This window comes from Euphorbia lathyris, chromosome 1, assembly GCF_963576675.1.
Source record: "Euphorbia lathyris chromosome 1, ddEupLath1.1, whole genome shotgun sequence".
Lineage (NCBI taxonomy): Eukaryota > Viridiplantae > Streptophyta > Magnoliopsida > Malpighiales > Euphorbiaceae > Euphorbia > Euphorbia lathyris.
In genome coordinates, this window is record NC_088910.1 from 43,975,281 (window position 1) to 43,997,296 (window position 22,016).

Sequence of the window (22,016 nt, forward strand, 5' to 3'; positions counted from 1 at the left end):
TGTCAAGGCTAAAAGGACCAACTTTAACCTCAAAGACATTAAGCAATGACCCACAAAGCCTCTGAGGGGATACCTGGTAAGGTTCCACCACATGTCCTCCTAGGTAAAATCCATGAACATCTAAGTTTCCATTGACACCCTAGCTAAAGGCACAACCTATCAGCCCCTCCGATAGAGTTGTTATAACAACCCACCCATCACCTTCCAGGAGCTTATGGATGTGGGGCAAAGTTTCATCCAATATGATGGCAGTCTACGACCGACATATTATAAGGAGCAAGATGAAGACAAAAGGCTGAAAAAAGAGAATAGAAGTAAACCCACGACGGATAAGCGCAACCCCCCGCCCCAAGAGGGACAAGGGGCCCATCCTCTACCACCCTCACAATAATGGTTCCCATGAGGCACGAGAGGAACGATAACCCCGAAGACAAGAGGTCCACTATTATAAGGACGGTCGAGCATAAAGAAACATGGACCACTTTGGGAAATCTTCTCCTCCATCACTAGAGCAAACACCTAAAGCCTCCTAGGGGAGGGACAAATTCTGCAAATTCCACAAGCGTAACAGCCACACCATGAAGGAGTGCAAACACTACTCTCGCAAATGCGCAAACCTCCTCCTACAAGGCCCCACATGCAGCACCCAGCCACGAGATGAGGGGTCCACATGCAATGCCCCCCCACCGATAAGATGATCGATAAGCCAAATGTTTGTGGTATCAGGGCGAGATCAATGTCATCCATGAATGCGCACCATCCATCCCCCACTCAAGCTCAACGGCCCGGTAGGGGAATCCTTGACCATTAGCCCCCCACTATGGATGCCTCATAGTGAAGTCCTCATCGTTTCCCTCCCTATCAATAACTTTATGGTCCACTGGATCCTAGTTAACATTGGAAACTTGGTCAACCTCCTGGCCTAGCAGGCTCTCACGATAATGGGACTGCATAAGAAAAGACTTCAGGAAGGGACCTTTCCTATGGTCGACCTCTCAGACATTGAGGTACCAGTATTGGGAGCGATCTCCCTCGGCGTGGTCTTCGAGGAAAATGCTCATATAGTGGAAGTCTAGGCGGACTCAGTCATCATTAACATCCCTCTAGCATACAACGCCATCCTAGGATGACCTCTCTTGGTAAGCATTGATGCAACGGTCAGTATCCACGACCTAGCCATTACCCTCCCTAGCTCCCGGGGCACAATGACCATCTAGGGAGACAGACAACTGGCAAGAGAAATTCATTGGGCATCAACAACAGCTGAGCATACGGCACTAGTCATATACATTATGGCAATACCCGATGAATTCTACCACTACACTCCAAAACCGTTGGATCCCCTAACACCATAGGCGCTAGAGAACAACAAAGTGGTCCAACTCAAAACTCTAATGCCCTCGAGCTAGACCAACAGGTGTGTCGTGCCTTCAAAGACCACGCAGATATTTTTTCTTGGACAATGGTTGATATCATAGGAGTGCCCACCGAGCACACCATCCATAAGCTCAACACCAACCCCGACATAACACCCATCCAACAGAAGCCTCAGCTCCAAGCAAGGACGAGCAAAAAGCTATACATGAAGAAATCGACAAGCTACGAGCCATATGTTTCATTAAGCTGGTCCATTTGTACTTGTAATATGTGTGTCGATTTCACGAATCTTAAATAAGCTTGCCCTAAAGATTGCTACCTGCTGCCTAACATCGACTAGCTTGTTAATCAAACGACTAGCAACAAAATATTATCTATTTTTTACGCAATCATGGGATACCATCAAATCCATTAATTGAAACTTAAAACATATGAGTTGAAACTTATAGAACTGGACATTAAGAGAGAGAATCAATTCATTAATTGACAGTTAAATATCAAGGTAATTAATTAGTACGAAATTAATTGATTAATTGTTACTTTGTATCAAGGTGATCAACTAATTGATTTGGGGATTGATCATGTAATTGATTAATTAGTTTGCATAATGTAATTAATTGATTGAAAAATTAATGGAATTACATTCGACAATTAATTAATTAAATTAATATATCAATTTAATATGTAAGTGTGATTTATTTGTTTGGATAATTAAATTTAATCAAACTGTATTTGATTGCATAGTATAAATTCTTTTGGTATTTATTTATGTAATTAAAGAAGTTTTGGATTAAGTTTGTAATTAACCAAATAACCCTAATCCAATTAGGAGTATAAATACACTTAATAATAAAACCTAATTCTTTAACCTTAGCACATAAGAAATTTTGGCCCCTTTACTTAAAGAATTCAGCCAGTCCTCTCTCTCTCTCCCGTCTCTTCCGTTCTTCGACTAGCATCGGCTCCACCTCGAGAGGTGTTCATGCATCTGACTATAGAGATCAACTATTTTGTGGATTTTGCAGCAGTCTCTAGAAGAGACAAAACATGTAAGTTTTTAATTCCTCGATATTAAAAACGGGTTTATTTTAATCAGTGGTTAACTGACAAAGATTCATAACTCACGGATTCTAAAACTTTAAACCATAATTCCGTTGCGCACAGTTGATTAACTTCCTTGAATCCCTAATAGTGGCAAATTGACAACCCGAGAAGAGGTTCCAAGATTGCTCAATGTCACCATTACATAGTAGGTAGCTAATCAGAATACCAATATGTTTAGTAGTGAGTTTCATTTTAGTAGGGAGGTAGTCGATGCATATTTTCCAAAGAAATGACTTTATCTTGGGGGTTAAGAATAGATTTCACATTTTAGACCACCCACTCATCGGTGGGTAAGAAAACCGAAGACTTCCAAGAAGCATATAGCTCGACTTGGAGGAGTATTTCCCATCCTTCATGAAATGCCATATCAAAGTATCAACTATCGAGTTTAAAGGGATTACCATACTTGCTTTGGCATTAACTTCTTTAAGAAGGAAAATGGAAAGTAACTTACCCCTATACCAAACTTTATAACCTACCATTCAAAGATCTGTGACAACCGTTTGCTCCTAACCAAGCACCTAAGGAGAAAAAACTTTAAAGTTTTCATTCTTACCAATCCAAGGGTCCTCTCCAACTCTAAGAGGAAGAATAAACTTAATTATATTGATTTTTATGGAGAGAATCATAACGCTGGATAGGGCCTTGTGGGGGTAAATTACATTCGTAGCTCATCAACTTTGCATCCACTTTCATTATAACTCTTGAACTTTAAAACTAAACATTATGATTATGAACTTTACATTTAATCTTTACTAATATAATGATATCTCTTATTGTTGATTAAGTCAAAATAACCAATAACTATCTCAGAATGGAAAAAAAAATAAGTAAAATTGTTAAGAACTACATTTTACATGGAACCATTATATTCGATTTCAAATCACCATTATTGGAACTTTTCTCTGAATAGCTACTTCCTCCTAACCAAACAAAACCTAAATGACATCAAAACTAAAAACTTCAAAAATTAAAATTGCTTTGAATGTTATTTTCACCGGCTTTACAATTGAAAGTTACCTGTTATTAGTGCAATAATCATGATTAATGATAAAATGAGTCATTATGTCAGTAAAGTACAAAGTTCAAAAACAATAAATATCCAGTTTTAAAATTTAATGATCCTAATGAAAATAAAGACAAAGTTTTTCTTTTTCAAATCACATTTTCAAAAATTAAAGTTGGCTAGAATATTATATTTATCAAATTTTTTTTTCTTTATTTTATCATCATATGATTTTTTTTTATTAAAATTATATATATATTGATATTAAACCATTGAATCCATATCATGTATATTGATACATCTAATTAAACAAAATGTAGAACCAACTAATTGAAACCCATCCAACTTATTACAACTCAGCCTATAACTATATCTGAAAACTGTAACTAGAACTGCAGCTTCCTTCATCTTTTATTATACAAAGACTCACCATTTCAGCTTTGTAGGGAAATACTTTTCAATAAGGGAGAGATAGTATGGCTTCACCTTTTCCACATCAACTCTAACTTTGCTCTTGCTGTATAGATCATATTTGTTGAATATATATATCCATTTGAGATTTTCATAATCCTCTTCATTCATCAAGTGCTTGTACGCCCCTGACCTGTGCAACACATAGAATGAATGGTATCTGACAATGAAAAGTGCAGCTGAAGGTAGAGTTGTGTTATTCTCTTTCACCACACAAATCAAATTTCTGCCAAATCCCAACAAACAAAATTGTAAAGCTCTTACTTAGACCAATTATCTCATGCATAATTCTCTTTATCCCTCACTTTCTTCCTAACAATTGTAATCTAACACTAGTACTTATATGCTTAATCACTCTCTCATAACAAAAACTCTCACCAGTAAAATATTATTGAGTGCGTTCTCTCCAAATTCAATATATAGCTGCCACAAAAGCAACCCTCCTAACTTTATTTGGCAAGAGGCCGCTCCTAAGACTCGAACATGTGACCTCTTGGTCACACGACAACAACGTTTACCGTTGCGCCAAGGCTCGCCCTCCAAGATGCTGTAATATATATTAAAAAAATTGGCACTACAGATCCACCAACTCAACAATCAAACCTTCGAGAAGTCTCCTCCATACGCAGTCAAGATGGCATACAAACAAAAAGGAACAAATCAACATTCGCATAACGCAGCAGAAGACGAAGAGGAAAACGAAGAAGACGAAGAAGAAAACGAAGAAGGCGAAGAAGATACCTGTGTCTGAATTCTGGAGATCAATCGATTTCAGTCTCAAATTCCAATTGAAGAAATTATTAAGAGAGGTAAGGTTTATATAGAATTAGAGAATGACTCTTGAACTTTTGAACTGATGATTAAACGTATCAATGAATCAAATTTCAGTTCATGAATCTGGGATTCGAATAGGTTTTACAGAGTGAGATTTGGAAACGCATTTCTAATTTTCCTTATTTACAGAAACGTGCCCGGAAACGGTTCGTTTCTGTTTCCGGACGTTTCTGTTTCCCACATCTTGTGGAAACGTAGAAACGTTGATCAATCAACGTTTTCGTGCTTTAGAGACTAACAGTCCTTTCCCAAGAATTACTCTATCTCGTATTGTGCACCTCTACTTAATATTATTCCACACCTGAGCAGCTTTCACACATTTAAAAAAAAAGATGAGGAATAGTTTCTTGCTCCTACAAGCACAAGCCACACATATCATCCATCAACAAATTCCACTTCTTAGGTCCTGTTTGGTAAGATGTAATAAGCTTCGTAATGGAATGACCATTACATTTAAGGTCCATTACCATGTGTGGTTTCATGTTACAAATTTGTTGTAATGGAATGAGAAAACCATTAGTTAAATTTTGTTCAACAACACTTGTAATCCTCATTACATAGAAAAATGATTTGAATTCTCGTTACATCCAAAGCATTTAATTCCCATTCCTATTTTTAAAGCTCAATCTAACCTCTCATTTATCAAATCTCACATCTCGTCATTGTCAAAAACACAAAAAGAGAAAAACATGAAAAATTAAAAATGAGAAAAAAAAATAACGCAAAAAAAAATAAAAAAATAATGGGAAACCGGAAAAAAAGAAAAAAAAACGGTGAAAATATTGAAAATGGAAACTAAAAAACAAAAAACTATTCATTAATTTATTAATTTCAATTAATATAATTTTGTATTTGATTTCGATTCAATTTTTTTCATTTTTCGTGTTTTATGTTTTTCTCATTTTTCATGTTTTCATGTTGTTCGTTTATATTATGTAAATAAAATTTTATAATTACATTTAATTAGGAAAATATAAGTATTGTAATGGTCATTACATTCTATCATTTTATTTTTATTTGTCAACCAAACATTATAATAGAATCACCATTCCATTACATTACATTACAAATTTGATTACATTACAACTTTGATTACATTACATTACGGCATACCAAACGGGCCCTTAATATTGGCTCTAATAGCAAGTTTACCCCTAAGAGCTAACCAAGCAATAAAACTTTGCTTATGGATGTGAGATTGTCCCCAAATTAAATCCCTCCAATTCACCTGAGGACGACAAGATCGCAAAGCATTATAAGCACTTCTTATAGTATACTGCCTAGATTTATGCTCCCTCCACACAACTTTATCTTCACAATGTGGCCTAGGAACAACAGAAAGAACTTCCTGTTAGACAGAATATATAACAGGAGAAGACAAGACAGGAAAATACCAATTCCTTTCCAAATAAACGTCCCTAACTTTGGTTGTTTGATGAATATCACTGTCATCAGTAAGCGGCCGAGGATACCTCTCATTCAAATGGCTTCCACCAACCTAAGGATCAAACCAAAAAGAGAAATCATCACCATTACCTAAAACATACTTAAACAAGGGTTTCAGTTCCAATTTTATACGATTCAACCAACTCCAACTCCAACTAGCATCAAATGGTTTCAGAATTCCCCAAAAACTTAAGTTTTTCAGTTTCTGCTTAATCACCTACACAGCCCAAAGCGAATCCTTGATTGCAATTAAATCCCAAATATGCTTCCCAACAGCAACTTTATTCCAAACCACTAAATTTTTAATACCCAATCCTCCTTCCTTTTTAGGAAAGCACACATCTTCCCAAACCACTAGAGCCCCTATACTCTTTCCACTATTCCCATTCCAAAAAAAGCTCCTATTGCGATCATCCACTGCTTTAAGGAAAGATTTAGGAAGAATGAATACAAGCATTCAGAAGGTGTTCAAGCTACGAAGAATAGACAAAATCAATTGAAGCCTCCCAGCATAAGAGAGAAATCGTGAACCCCAAGTATTAACTCTCCCATTAATTTTATCCAACAAGCTATTACAATCAACTTTAGCTAATTTCTTAGATAACAACGGTATTCCCAAATATCTAACAGGGAGTCTCCTCTCCTTAAAAGGCACCTGCTGCAAAAAAAAAAAAAAAAAAAACTTGCTTCAAAGCCTTAGAAATACCGCTGATAAACATTTCACATTTTTTAACATTGATTTGAAGGCCAAAAAAACTCACCAAACAACTGCAATATATCCACAAGTTCCTTCACAGACCTGACATGAGCCTTACAAAAAAAAAGGAAAAGATCATCAACGAACATAAGATGAGTAATCTGCAAACTCTTGCAGCCCAATGAAACTGAAACTCAGCAAACAGTTTGGCTTTCATCATCCGAGAAAAATAATCCATAACCACCACAAAAAGAAGTGGAGAAAGGGGATCCCCCTACCTCAAGCCGTTATGCCGAGAGAAAAAACCATATAAAGAACCATTAAGAGCAATAGTGTAACTAGGATTACGAACATACTTCATTACCCAATTAATGAATCTAGCAGGAAAACATAAACCATATAAAACCTTTTCAAGAAAGTCTCACTGCATATTGTCATAAATCTTCTTTAAATCAATTTTCAAAGCACAATTAGCATGAGTCTTATCCCTATTATAATTCCTCATTAACTCATGAGCTAAAAGGATATTATCAATAATTCTTCTCCTTTCACAAACGCACGCTAGTTTTGAGCAATAATCTCAAGCAACACTGTACCTAATCTAGCACAAAGGACTTTCGTTTAGCCATTCACAGTTTTAAAAAAAAAATTGAAAAGTGCAAAGTCCAAGACGGTAACTAGTAATTTGGAGCGGTAAATAGAAATAATTTTTTTTTTTTTATATCTACAGAATGAATATATAAACATTTTCATTAAAAAAGATGACATGAAAGGGGCACTTTGGTCATTCGCGTTGCCATTTGCAACCTCATTGCGAACTGGAATTGCGGTCATTCCACCGAATTGATTTCGCTTTCTTTGGTTGCTCAGAAATAGAATGAAAGATCAAAGACCTCAATCGTCGTCGCCGTAATTGTACTAGTAGATCTGTGTTTTATCAATGGAATCCACTGACAAACCTGAAGAAGCTGCCTCGAAAGTAAGACGCCGATCCTCTCTGTTTTAGCATTTGCATTTCGATTGCCAAACTATACTTTGAATCAGTATCAGGATCCGCTGTAGTTCCTTTTTCACAAACTGTGATGCAAGCTAAAAATTACACAACCCTAATTGCTTTCCTTTCAAATTTTTAAATGTTAATGCTTTTCAGTCATCAACCTAAGTCATTATGCTCCTTGATTGAGTTACAACATCAAATTAAACGTTTCTTTCCCTTTTATGGTATGCGGTTCATGGTTTTTGGCCTTCGAAAGAGTGAGATTCCCAAGCTTGATGATGAGCTAGTAATTTTTTTATGTTTTTTTTTATGTTTTTTTTTATTATTATTGGAGTTGACATCAATGCAGTCTTACACTGAGACTTTTGGCTTTGTTGCATTCATTAGTATCTTTAAGATTTTTGATATTCTATAGCATCTTAAGGTCTACTGCTCGAGCCATTTTAAACATTTCCTGTGAAGTCTTATGTTTACTTGCAAAGAGAGGAAAAAATATATATGCATAGGTTCAATTTGAATCGGACCCAAGTGATTGTGAGGAGGTGGTTGTATCCATATCATCTATATAATTGACAAATATTAATCTACTTTAGAAATTAGAATTGTGTGCTGGATAAATATGTGAACTGTGAAAGCATTTCATTGGTTGTTACTACAGGCTAACTTTCGGAAACTTGTGCCTATCTGTGAACTTTCTGATCAGGTAACTCCTAAATTGGCTGGAACTGTTAATTGGGGAACCGCTACAGTGATTGGAGTGTTTGCTGGCCTGTTATATGGAGGTAGCAAGGAGGCAGCTGCATCAGTTGTAAGTTTGTGCTTAGGAAATCACCGCTGCTTTTCTTCCTTGTTGTGACCTCTGATATTCACTGTCAAATCCGTCCATCAATGTTGTTTTACTGTGTGGGAGAATAAAAAAATATGGACCAGTAGTGAGTGTGTGTGGATGCAATCTGAATATTAAAGAAAATATGGAATTAGTAATATTGATGCTTGCTTTAGTGTTTGTATGTTTTGACAATGTTGCACCTTATTTTTATGAAGTCTTCCTCATTGTGGAGAGCATGGCTAGCATGTTTGGTTTCCCATTTATTAGAAAAATATCTATTTTAGTTCATCCTTCAAAAAGGCCGAAACAGAGATTAAAATGGCCAAGATAAGGAGTTCATGTTTTAGCATGGGGCTTTGCATCGAGAGTTGGACATTTTTTTTCAAGATAAACTGTTGTTGTGCAACACTTTGGTAATGTAAATAATAGATGCTCAGATATACTAAACAGTTTGAGGACTTTGCTAAATGTCAGAGTAAGGATGCTGAAGTAATGTTGAAGCTTGGGAGCACTCCTGATAAGCGCGAACAGTATAGAATGATGAGGGATGCGATGGAGAAGAGGTTTGTCCGAGTCGCTCGTGGTTCAATAGTTGGTGGGGTGCGTCTTGGAATGTTCACTGCTGCCTTTTACAGTTTACAAAATCTGCTGGCTGAGAAACGTGGTGTACATGATGTTTTAAACGTTGTTGGAGCTGGTTCCACTACTGCTGCTACATTTGGCTTAATCTGTAAGAATCTATAACCCATGTGAGAATCCAGTTTTTGATTTTGGAATATAGTTCACAAGATGACCTCTGTGATATCATTGTCTTTTGATTAGGAGAAATAATGGATGTATTTTACCTTTATTTTTTGCATTATATTGTATGTCAGTGCCTGGATCTCTCCGGTGGCGTATGAGGAATGTTCTTCTCGGATCAGTTCTGGGCGCAGCAGTCTGTTTTCCTCTTGGTAATGGGTCACAACTTGTGTATTTATATTGTCACTTTCAGTGCTGTTTCTGCTGCAAGCATTAAATTTTTGCTCTATATGTTAATTGCGGTTACTTGATATGAACCTTGTTTGTGGAGAATTGTTCTGAGTTTGGGAATTAAAAAATGATATCGTAAAAGGACGACTTCCATTGAGAGGGAAACTTCTAATACAAATTATTACAGGTTGGATTCAGGTGAAGCTAATAGAGAAAGCCAATGAAGAAAATCTGGCCCTTAATTCTGGAAGAATGGGTGAAGCCAGGAGTGGTGTTGGTGCAGCAATTCAAAGGCTTGAAGGGAACCTGAAGAACAAGTAAAAAGAATCTCAACCAGAAAATGGCGCGAACATCAGAAATGCAGTGATACCGGACAATGTTCCGATTGAATATTGGAATGGTATAGAGAAGTGCACAGGTGACGAGCAAAGATGGAACACATTTAGCGCACAGCTAATTCTAATTTTGTTGACCGGCCATAAAAGGGTGAACTGAGTGATGAACATTCTTGTATGTAAGGCTCTGTTCTTTATCGCTGAATTGAACTGAACTGAACTGAATACTGAACTGAATTTAACTGAATACTACTGAATACTGAATTTAATTGAATGCTACCGAACTTAACAATAATGATGATATTAGACTTTAAAATAATTTTCATGATAATATTGGACATTAATGAACTTATAATAATAATAATGGTTCTAATAAATTTAATAATATCAATAATAAATAAATATATTTTTAAAGATAAAACTAAATTGAATATCAAATAAAAGCCCGGGATGATAAAATCTTGGCTCGATAAACGCCTATGAAATTAAATAAAAATAAGTCTAATTTAAATTAAAAATATAAATTACATACAAACACAAATTTATATATAATTTAAAGCCTATGAAATTAAATACAAATCTTCATATGAATACAAACTCTTAACTTTTTATTTTAATTAAGGGTTAAAGTGCAAAAATAACGTTTTGGGTCAGAAGTAATTTTACCTCTAACGTCTAAAATGGTGGAATTTTATCCCTAACATTGATAAATTGGATAAATTTGAGAAATAATTCAAAATATGGATGCAATTCCTAATTTTTAAATATGGATGCATACTTTAGTTTTTTGTTTTTTATTAAACCATATATACTTTAATAAACTATCATTTCTTGACTTTTATCTAATTTATAGATAATGATAAACTATAAATAATAATAATAATAATAAATAATGATAAATTATAGATAAATAATAATAATAATAATAATAATAATAAATTATATATAAATAATTATAATATAATAAATAATGATAAATTACTGAATACTGAAACCGGATGCTGAAACTAAATGCTGAAACTGAATGTTGAACTGAATTGAACTGAACTGAACTGATTGTTACTGAAATTAACTGATTGTTTCATAAGTCATATTTGAGAATTTTGGACCTTGCATTTGTTGGAAAATGATGTTTAGCTTTACCATTTAGTCTTTGTCTATGTACAAGCAATGCAAGATAAGTGTTGTGAGGGAACACAAATATGGTATGAAACAAAAACTCATACCATATCAATAGAAAAGTATTTTAGATTATTTCTCCATCTGTACCAAATTTATAGATTACTATTTTGGTTCGTCATAGGTAATTTTCTTTTCGTAAAATAATCTTTCTAATCTTTTCCCTTGTTACCAGTACAGAAATTGAGTATATAAATAAACTTTAAAAAATCAATATTCTGCTAATGCAAATTGTCATTAAAAATTAGTATACTGTAATATTAATCTATTCATATTAGCAAGTTAAACAAGAATACATTAAGAACGTGTAAAAAGTTGTATCAATTATTTTAATTGTAATTTTTTAAGCATTTTACCAATTTTTGAAAATTGTAGACACAGTTTTCTTACTTTTTTTTTTTTTTGTAAAAAGATTGATTGAACTTAAATTAATCTTGCTGCTTAGAAATGTTATGTATAAATTTGTACCATTTTGTATGTTATACGTAAATATACACTTACCCAAAAACGATATAGCAAATTTGAACCTTATTCTTATATGTATAAATTTTTCGAAATATTCAGAAAGTTGGAATTCCCAAAATAAATTCCTTGTAAATCAGTTAACAATTTATTTCCGAACTTATTAGGAAGTTGACATGAAGCAGAAGTATGTGATGATTTTCTATTGAATTTGTTGTGTATATATATTACTGTTGGGAATTGTTCGTCAACTTGAAACACAAAAAGCATTTGACATTCAAATTTTTAACAAGACTTTGAAACAGCATCCATAGTTTTCTCAAAAATTACAAGGGACGATAATCCTGGTTGAATATCAATTCATTGATTGATCCCGGTTCTTAAATGGATCAATATAATTGAGCCAAAACATCTACAGCCAGACCAGATACATGGCGGGTTCAGAGTCAAACCAGCCAGTTTGATATTATTTTTAGAACAGTGGTTATCAGATGGATCATGTAAATCATATAACAGAATCATATCTTGCAAATTATAAACCAGATTATTTTGACTGTCTAAACCTATTTGTCAATGGACATAATCATAGACACATATGAAAATTCAGCTTTTAACAAACAAGGGCCTCTAATATACACTTTTGCACAGATAATTCTTCATTTTCATTGATCCACGCTGAAAACAATTAATATTACTATAATTCCAAAAATGGAAGGACAAGAATTGCAATCATGCCCATGGATGTATGTAGTGTAGTGTGCACAGAAATAACTAATTTTACACCAAAATTTCCTCTTCAACCCTCAATTAAAGGAGTTGACTACTTTCCCTTCAGAATTCTATGTCTCTTTTTCTTACTGCAGCATTGGTGAAAGAATTCAAGCCGTCCAGTCCAGACTTTTACCAAGTGGTGATCTATTTTCCATTTTCCTCATCCAATCTGCCACTCATAAACTATAAAGCTTCTTCTACATAAATAATGGTAATGATACCCATTACTCCTCCTCGCCTGCATTTTAACAAAGAGTTTTAGATTATAGGCTCTACAACAAGGTTTAAATCAAGAAAATAAAATGCTGCCAGTTGACCCAGATGAATGGCTACCGTTTATATCATTTTGCAATGTGGTGTCTGCTCTTGGTTTCCTAGCCACCTTTTTTGCTGATTCAGCTGTCATACCAAAACACTGTTAACATGAATGGAAAAAAGAAAAAGAAAAGTCTCAACCTACGTTGCACGGAAACGGACACCGCGATATGTTGTTTCTAAAACATAGCCTTCACACGGAACATAGAAACGCTACTAAAGAGGAGTTTCTGTGCAGCATAGATCTCAACTTTAGGTGACCTAAGATATTGGTACATTATTATGTTTCATATCAATGCTCACCCTTAAATTTTCTTTTCTTTTTTGCTCTCCTTCTCTTCCGATCTTCCTGCGTCATTTCTCCTGCTTCTTTAATGTTCCCTTTGCTGGAGAAGACTTCCTCAGGAGCCAGCATGGCAGCATCTGAAACTGCCATCGGGGCAATCTACCAATGGAAGAGAGAATGCGTATCAGGAAGTCGAGTCACAAACAGCTGAAAACTAAAGAAAATAAGGAAACCTCCTAACCTCTTCCATAGCAAGAGCAGGAACATTTGCTTGTATAGACATGTCTTCTATAACCTATTCAATAATGCACAATAAATTAGTCAAAATGGAAAATGCAGAATTCTTCAGATGGGGTGTAATAGCATTAGAATTATATGATTGAGATACGTACAGGTTTTGGAGCAAAGTGGAAGTGAGATAGAGCATCCAACTTCAAGCACAGTTGCTTAAATAGAAGACTCGCCTACCACATACAATAAGTAAAGATATTAATTCATATGCAGATTCATTAAAATAGGGCTCTGGAGTCGACCAAAGATATGACAATAAGCAAATTCAGAATAAGAAAAATATATTAGTGTGCACCTCCTTCTTTCGTTCATCAGAAAATGTTAATGGAGCAGCAGCGGGATTTGTCTTCTGAACATATTCTTCCTGTAAATAATTACATGAAGTTCAGTTTCGGTATTCAAAGTCTAATTAAAAAAGGAAAAAATAAGGAAAAAGAGATCATGTCTGAGATAATCCAATCTAGAGAATTAGAAATAGCATTCATGTTCTGGAGGACAAACCTCGTAAACTTCTGCGAGACCCTTTTTGCTCTTATTTTCATCCTGTAAAGGTTAAGATGAATGAAGTGCAGCTCACTTAGTCAATTTTCCAAGATTAAAAAATTAGTATGATCTGAATTTAATGAACTAACTTTTCAACCAGCAATAGGGCTTACCATTTCTTTTAGTTCTCTCGGTGCAGTAGCAGGTAAACTCGGAGCCTTATAAATATCATCAAAACGCCCCTAGAAACATCATAGGAGATTCAAGTTGTTAAGAAATACAGCGACTCAGCCAGCTTCAGTGATCATGCAGTGGGGAACCAGATAAAGCTACATGAAAGTAAGTAAATAGCACATATACTAAATAGGAATAAAAGCCTTAGAGAAAGATGTTCTCCATAAAACTTCCAAAGCTGCTGTTTACTGAAGAAGGAAATTATTTCTTGAAATTGCACATAGGATTGAAGAGCCTTTCTTTCATGTATAGTGTGATTAGAGGAGAAGATATCTGACTAACTCTGTCAATTGAGGTGTATAGACCAAATTGGTTTTCAACAGGCAAATATTTGGCATCATTATCAATCAATCTAAACATGATTTAATCAAACCAGAATTTTCTAGATTAAGCATCAAAAAAATAAGGCATTAAAGCACAACTGTATCAGAAATTCATCTGGTAGAATATGAAGTTTACCTCAATGATCCTATCCTTAATCATATCTTCGATTGATTGAGTAACCTCCTCTGTGATTACAGGTGCAGGTCTCACATTGTGTTCAAAATCCAAATCAACTTCCAATGCACTATTCTTGGGCCTGCTAGCAGCTGTGACCTGTTATGGGCATTGACAATGAAAAAAATACCAATCTAATTTCAAATAAATGGATTTGATTTATTATATAATAAACTCATCAATATGGCAAAGCACGGATGTGGAGCGCCAGAATTTTTTTTCTCAAGGACATAATGTACAAATAACATCACCTCTCCCTGCATTGTCCAGGTTTTTGGCTCCAAATTTGCTTTCTCCATCTGCTCTATCTCAGATTGAAGCTTCTGAAGTTGTTTTTCATGGGTGGAAAGACCATTCTCTTTCTATAAAAGAAAAGGCACTTTTTAAGAATTCTGCCTTTGTATACTTGTTGCTTTAAAGTAAGATTCACAAGAATGGAAAAAAAAAACTTAGTTAAATAAGTTGATATGCAAAGATAACTGATACCTTATCCATCCTTTCATCATCTTGTTCGTCATCTTGTTCATCATCTGAGCCCGAGCCTAAGCCGGAGTCAGAGTCGGAACCATTAAGTACTTTAGATTTTCTCTTTGAGACAATCGTCTTTTTCGAACCAAAGAAGTCTTCATATCTAATATAAAGGGCACGAGTGAAGAAAATAAGCAGTAGTAAAACTATTAAGTACGTGGTAGTGGCAGGGATACTGGATATAATTAGATGATTCAACAGAAAAGTGAACAGAATATTAACAATGAACTAAAAATTATAATGACATTAGTCGGGGACTCGGGGATCAAATCGCAGTCATGCAGCAAACGCATCACACTATGATCCTTGCAGGAAGTAATACCCAAACAGAGTATGTCAACTGGGATTTTTCAGGATATAAAGAAAATCACCATAGAGTGGGCTACATATAGCATAAGAGCTGTAATCCTAAATGTAACAGCCATAACTAATAAGTTCACAGTAAGATGCTCCAAAATTACATCTCTAATTCCATATATTTGAAGAACACCATATCTCAACCTTTATATCAAGTAAAGGCCATTTGTGAAACCCTGATTGAAGAAAAGTGCTCGCCAATGGTGCTACTAGCATCAATTTTAATGGTGACCTCATTGATAGTAACCACGGTCATTTGTTTTTATCATATTATAGAATAATATGAATAAAGAATTCTTTTTTGCATTGTTATGGTTCTGATTTGAAAACAAGTAAAACTTTTGGTTCTCAACTTATCTCTTACAGGAACTGTGATCTTATTATATAAAAGATCCAACAATAATGCTAGACCACTATTCTATCCCATAATCAAATGAGCAGAATCACAACAGAAGAAGAAAGGAAATAGGATATAGTTAGTACCTTGCGTTATCTAAATTTTCTCCATCCGCATCTTCACTGTCAAACTGCAGAAATAACAAGAGGAAAAACGTGAGCAAAAAAAAAAACAGATTATGAAAGCACACCTCCATGAACTAAGACATATTTAAGAAAATTATAGATGTTCAATTTAACTATGATAAGATAAATTTTTCATGCGGTAATCAAACAATCAATAGGATTTCATCCTAAAGGCTCTGGATTTCATCAAATTAGAGCAACAAGGCAGTCTCACGAAAGCTATAATAGTACCAACTTTCAAAATAGCAAATAGGAACTTCCTTAAATGAAAAAAATAAAAATATGTGCATCACCTCATCGTCTTCATCCTCGTCTCCTTCTCCTTCTTCATCTTCATCTTCCTCTTCATCTAGCTCATTTAAATTCTTCTTCTGCTCACCCTTCTTCTTCTTCTTTTTATCCAATCCATATTCCCTAGCCTCATCCTCCTCCATATACTCCTCCAATTCGTTTATTTTCAAAAACTTATCCTCTACCCCTGTTTTCCCCTCTCCCAATTCTTCCTCCTCGTCCTCACTCCCTTCCTCCTCGCTTCCACTTTTTTCACCTTCCTCCTCCTCTTCATCATCTTCGCCATCAAATTCATCGATATCCATTTCATATTCATCAGAATCACCAAGGTGTTCCTTTTTCTTCTCTCCTGGAGTCTCCTTTTCCTCTTGCAAAACGCCATTCTCTTTGTTCTCCGAAATTAATCCGATTTCCTCAGGATACTTCTCAAAGTACTTAACTTGGCGACGGAGATTGGAAAGAAGAGGCTGAGAAAGGAGGTCAATTTGCTGCCAAATCTGCTCGCCGTCAAATCCATCAACTAAAAGTTTATCAAAAGGAGACTTGGGCGCATGGGGTTTGAGACAAGAAAATAGATGTTGAGATGCCTTCCTTGCCGTATCGGAAAGGTTGGGGGATGGTGCCAGCCAAAGTGGAGGATCCGTGGATTTCAGAGTGTGCAGGGTTTCCATCCCTGCTGCAATCGGTTTTCCCATTCCTCTCTCTGTGTATGCGTTCCTGTCTGGTTAGGGTTTTAGCGTTGGAGGTTTAAACCTTTTAACACTTTATTTGGACACGGAGCTGGATAAACGGTGCCGTTTAACACTTCAATTGAATTTACTCCATTTTTTATTTTTATAATCAAAACTTGAATTTTTTTCTTTTGAAGATAAATTATTATTTTTTTGGTTACAATTTAAATTAATTTTTTTAGGGTAAATTCCAAAAAAAACCCATGTGGTTTCATGTTTTTCAAAAAAAAAAATTGCGTGGTTTGTTTTAAAAAAAAAAAAACCGTGTCATACGCCGTTACAAGAATTACGGAAAATGATATAACATCGTTTAACTTGATGACGTGGCAAATGGTAAAATGGTCTGAATTAGTTGGGGAACCTATATAAGTACCAGATCTTTCTATAACATCGTTTAACTTCATGACTTTTCATATTTCAATTCGTTTGAAAGCTTTCCAAAATCGGAAATCGAAGAAGCAGCCAACCAAGAAGTCGATCAAAACCACTTCGAACATCGTTTGTACTATTGAAGGGTTGTGTTTTCTGGAGCCACGCAGTTAAATAAAAGTTGGAATCACTGTTCGAAGTGGGTAGGGCAACCACATTTGAAGGTTTTTTCAAGGGGTTACGTGTCAGCCAAGGTAAGTAAACCATAGTCATGAAAATTTCGATTTCTTCTTTTGTTAGATGTGTTCTGGGTTTCGGGTTTGGTTTGAGTAAGTTAGTGTTTGCAGTGGAAACGATTAAGAATCAGATTTGTGGTTTTTTTTATTGGGTTTATTAAACATCTCGAGTTATATTGCATGTAATAGTAGTTGCACTCATGGATTCGTGTATATTATTAAATGGTCATATTGGTATGAAATTCTGCATTTCTGTGTTTTTAGTTATATACATTCAACTATGATATGGTCAAGTTTTTTTTTTTTTTTTTTTGTTTGGTATCTAATTTGGTTTATGTGATATCTATTTATGGTTTTTTGTTTGTTTTTGCATGTATGTTGAATGAATGGGTGTAGATGGCTGGATATATGATTCTAGTATTTCACCACGGAGGCAAATGGTCCTCATTTGATGACTCTATGAAGTATTTATGGGTAGATATAGCTGAGATCACATTAGACAAGGATTATTTAGGCTATTATAGACTTTTGGAATATTATAGGCAGTTAAAGTATATAGGTGGGTGTAGGATATGGATTCATGTGATAGGACTTAGAGGTGAATGGAGTTATTGGGAAATAGTAGATGATGCATCATTAGTGAGTGTGGCAGATGTGAATAGCAAATGGGATAGTACGGATGTTTATTTTCAGGCTCTACCTAAACTTGTCTCAATGATTAGGGATGATGTTTTTATCAATCTAGTTGATGCTGAAAATCATTCACCTGCTGAATCCAATGCATCCAATTCAGATAATGACCTATGCTCTAGGCTTGGTAGGTTTGAGTTGGTGAGGGTAGGGGAGATAGAGGATTTAACTGTAATTGATGATAGGGTTGGAGTAGAACCAGTTGAGGAGGTAGGTGTGGATGGAAAAGGACTAGTTGAGGAAGTAGGTATGGATGGAGAAGAACCAGTTGAGGAAGAGGAAGTAGGTGTGGATGGAGGAGAAAGACTTGAGGAAGCAGTAGTGAATGGAGAAGAACCAGATAAGGATGTAGGTGTGGATGGAGGAGAAAGACTTGAGGAAGCAGTACTGAATGGAGAAGAACCAGATGAGGATATAGGTGTGGATGAAGGAGAAACACTTGAGGAAGCAGTAGTGAATGGAGAAGAAGCGTTTGAGGATGTAGGTGTGGGTGGAGGAGAAACATATGAGGCAGCAGTAGGGAATTGAGAAGAAGCATTTGAGGATGTATGTGTGGATGGAGGAGAACCATTTGAGGAAGTAGGTGTGGATGGAGAAGAACTAGTTGATGAAGTAGGTGTGGATGGAAGAGAAACATTTGAGGAATCAAAAGTGTTACAAAAGAAATGAGAGTTTTCCTTTTTACGGGAAGAAAAATCCTAAAGAAATGGTTTCATCTCCAATAAAACCTAAATAAATGGGGAAAGGGTATCACGTCTTTTGTCCATAAACCATGTTTCACTGGAGTGGTAAAGAGACGTTAATTACAACAGAATAATAGACTGAAATAAGTCAAAGAGGAAAGCTGTGCGCTTTGATTTAATTCAGGAGCTCCATGGTCACTTGGTCTTGGACAAGACTAACTTTTTGTTTGCTTTCAAGTCCTCCAAAAGATTCTCAATTCTGTCTTAAGTCTTCACAAGCCCCGTGTATATGCCAGAAAGTCCTCCTATTTTCAATTAGGTCCTGTAAAGGTGGAAATCACAAAAACAAGAAGTATACTAGATATAATGGTCCATTTTCTCAATTAACCGGCATAAAAACGAGTATTCTGATATAGAAAATGGTCACTCAACAATCGCGAAGGGAAAAACAACTTTGCGGTTATGAATTTTCTTCGCGGTTGAAGCAATCCACAATGATTTTACTTCACAATTTGCGATAACTGCAAAACAAACTCACAATCACAAAGTTGTTTTCTGGCAAAATAATGTCATTTCTAAGTTACATTACGTAGAATATATCTAAAAAAATAAAGTAAAACGATAAAAACACTCAAAACCCTAAACCAAAATCGCAAAAAAAAAATACAAAAAAACGAGCCAACAAAACCCTAACCTTATAACTAAATCGCAGAAATGAGTTAGATACTTACATTCTTTCCGATATTTACCATTGAAATCGCTAAAAAAACATTGTTAAGCCCAAAATATACCTAAAATATCATATATAAATACATTAAATTTACATTGAAATCGTGCTAATTATATTCATTTAGAGTACTTTTACGTCTTTATTTACTTCTTTGATGCAAGGTGCTTAATTATTTGGTTAAATCCAAATAGGAGCTAAAACGGAGCAAAAACGAGGGAAAAACCTAAGTTACGTGCCGAAAATACGTGTAAATCAAAAGACCGACGCAAGGAGACGAGAAGCAGCCAAAGGACAAAGAGAAATGCCCCTGTCGCGATTGAGATTCTCAAAATCTCAATTGCGACAGACGAACCCCAGTCGCTAAAATTTGACGTTCGTCAGCTCGCCCCTTCACCCCTTGTCGCGGTTAAGATTCTCGGAATCTCATATGAGACAACGAAGAATTCTGCACATATTTCACATGTTTAAATCCAAAAAAACGCGTCTGTTCGTTTAGATAAAAGCGACCCTTCACCAGCGGACACGACCCTTCAATTACAACCCTTCACCAACTATAAATAAGTGATCCATTTCAGAAATCAATGTTGGTTAAGTTGGGAAAAAGTTAGAGAAATTAGAGAGTTGTTATTATGTTGAAGAAACTCTGATTCAGAAAGAGTCAGAAAGTTAGATTTCATTTATGTATAAACAAACTTGATGTACACAAGTTGTTATTAGATTAGTTATAAACACAGTAGTATTAGTTTAGTTTCAAAGGTTGATCAGAGACAAGTTTTCATTGTGGTAGAGGACCGACCGGTCTCTATTCAGAAGATTCAGCGAGAAGAACTAACGGCTGAAGCGCAAAAGGGTCTGACAAACCTATGGAGTTTGAGGGAAAGATTGACAACCCGGATCTCAAAGATTTTGTCAAAATGCTATCCATGTTGAAGAAACTCTCTGTTAACTTATGAAGATTAACAATTCACTAATAATATATTTATTTTATTCAATACATTCTTCATGTTGTTATTTTGATATTGTTCTGACAAAATGATTTTCAAAATGATAAATTGGTGTTTTTATTAAAATGTTTTATACAATCATATTTACAAAGAAACTTTGTTGAACACTTGAAAGAATTAGTTCTTACGGATGATATGATCGTGACCGCGGCTTATCGGATATAAAATACTAATTTGATTAAGGTAGGAACCTGCTCCGACCCAGAAAGATTCCTACGGTTCAAAGCCATTTAATTGCATAAATTCTTATGTTATTTCATGTTCATAATTTTACCAAAGTTATAGTTGCTTTCTTTGCTCAATCGAAAACACATTTTATACCTTTGATTTATTCCAAATACGAAAGCGTCTGTCTTGTAATCAAAATCTCAATACAGAATTGTTCTCTAAGTTCAATATAATATTCTCATCTAATCCTAATTAATCCAAACCAATACAATCAATTAAACGATTTTCTTAAGTTAAACCTAAAGACGTGAATAAAATTGGATTAAAACAAGTTTTAGTTAAAAAGCGTTCCCTGTGGGTTCGATATCTTTTATTACTACAAGCGTATACCGTGCACTTGTGGAAATCGCTCAACAAGTTTTTGGCGCCGTTGCCGAGGAACGCCAAAATTTTTAACAAAATTTTAGATTTTTCGTGTTTTATTTCGAATCTAGGTTTAAACATACTTATTTTAACTTTTGCAATTTATTAATTTTAATTTACTAATTTATTTATTTTTCAAATTCTGTTTTGTAGGTAGTTTCGGTTCGTGTACGATTTCAGGTTCATGTGCAGTTCTCGAAGTTCAGGCATTGTACCAGAACCTATAGACCCGGAAATTGAAAAAACCATTAGAAAGAACAAGAAAAACAAGAAAAACAAAAACAAAACCCCATTAAAGACAAATACTGAGCCAGTTTTTATGGCAGACCCACCAACACTTATGGACTACGCTAGGCCAGGGGTGGCCGGTGTAACCAATAGTATCGTTAGACCCAGAATCACCGCAAACCAATTTGAAATTAAGCCAACATTGCTTAATATGTTGCAAAATAACGTAACATTTTACGAGTTACCTAACGAAAATCCTAACACCCATTTAACAAATTTCCTTAAAATTTGTGACACTTTTAAAATACCAGATGTGACTGCCGAAGCAATCAAACTTCGACTATTTCCTTTCACTTTGAAGGATAGAGCCAAAGAGTGGTTAACTTCAATGCCAGCCGCAACGTTTGCAACTTGGGAACAATTAGCCCAAGCATTTTTATCAAAATATTTTCCTTTAACAAAAACTGCA

The 22,016-nt window shown here is 35.1% G+C and overlaps 2 protein-coding genes across 2 annotated transcripts; one reads left to right on the top strand and one right to left on the bottom strand.

Annotated features, from left to right (window-relative positions):
- Positions 1-7,709: 7,709 nt before the first annotated feature.
- LOC136230327 (uncharacterized) lies at positions 7,710-10,342 on the top strand. The gene is made up of 5 exons (XM_066019376.1): positions 7,710-7,914; positions 8,636-8,740; positions 9,236-9,491; positions 9,637-9,714; positions 9,921-10,342. Exons 1-5 carry the CDS (start codon positions 7,876-7,878, stop codon positions 10,052-10,054), a joined length of 612 nt encoding a protein of 203 aa, XP_065875448.1. The 5' UTR covers positions 7,710-7,875; the 3' UTR covers positions 10,055-10,342.
- A 1,969-nt stretch (positions 10,343-12,311) lies between these two features.
- Positions 12,312-17,014, bottom strand: LOC136230335 (M phase phosphoprotein 10). Its single transcript, XM_066019389.1, has 13 exons — positions 16,288-17,014; positions 15,956-15,999; positions 15,074-15,218; positions 14,839-14,949; positions 14,549-14,686; positions 14,029-14,097; positions 13,874-13,915; positions 13,668-13,736; positions 13,474-13,545; positions 13,323-13,376; positions 13,099-13,240; positions 12,814-12,879; positions 12,312-12,718 (listed from the first exon to the last, which is right to left on the bottom strand). Exons 1-13 carry the CDS (start codon positions 16,978-16,980, stop codon positions 12,705-12,707), a joined length of 1,659 nt encoding a protein of 552 aa, XP_065875461.1. The 5' UTR covers positions 16,981-17,014; the 3' UTR covers positions 12,312-12,704.
- Between the last annotated feature and the right edge of the window lie 5,002 nt (positions 17,015-22,016).

What these genes read in the sequence shown, in the direction of transcription:
- LOC136230327 (XM_066019376.1), top strand. Translation starts at nt 7,876, where the DNA reads ATGGAATCCACTGACAAACCTGAAGAAGCTGCCTCGAAA. An exon ending in TGCTACATTTGGCTTAATCT is followed by an intron (nt 9,492 to 9,636) that starts GTAAGAATCTAT and finishes ATTGTATGTCAG; the next exon opens with TGCCTGGATCTCTCCGGTGG. An exon ending in AGCAGTCTGTTTTCCTCTTG is followed by an intron (nt 9,715 to 9,920) that starts GTAATGGGTCAC and finishes AAATTATTACAG; the next exon opens with GTTGGATTCAGGTGAAGCTA.
- LOC136230335 (XM_066019389.1), bottom strand. Translation starts at nt 16,980, where the DNA reads ATGGGAAAACCGATTGCAGCAGGGATGGAAACCCTGCACACTCTGAAA. An exon ending in TTAAGGATAGGATCATTGAG is followed by an intron (nt 14,098 to 14,548) that starts GTAAACTTCATA and finishes TGATGTTTCTAG; the next exon opens with GGGCGTTTTGATGATATTTA. An exon ending in TCCACTTTGCTCCAAAACCT is followed by an intron (nt 13,377 to 13,473) that starts GTACGTATCTCA and finishes ATTATTGAATAG; the next exon opens with GTTATAGAAGACATGTCTAT.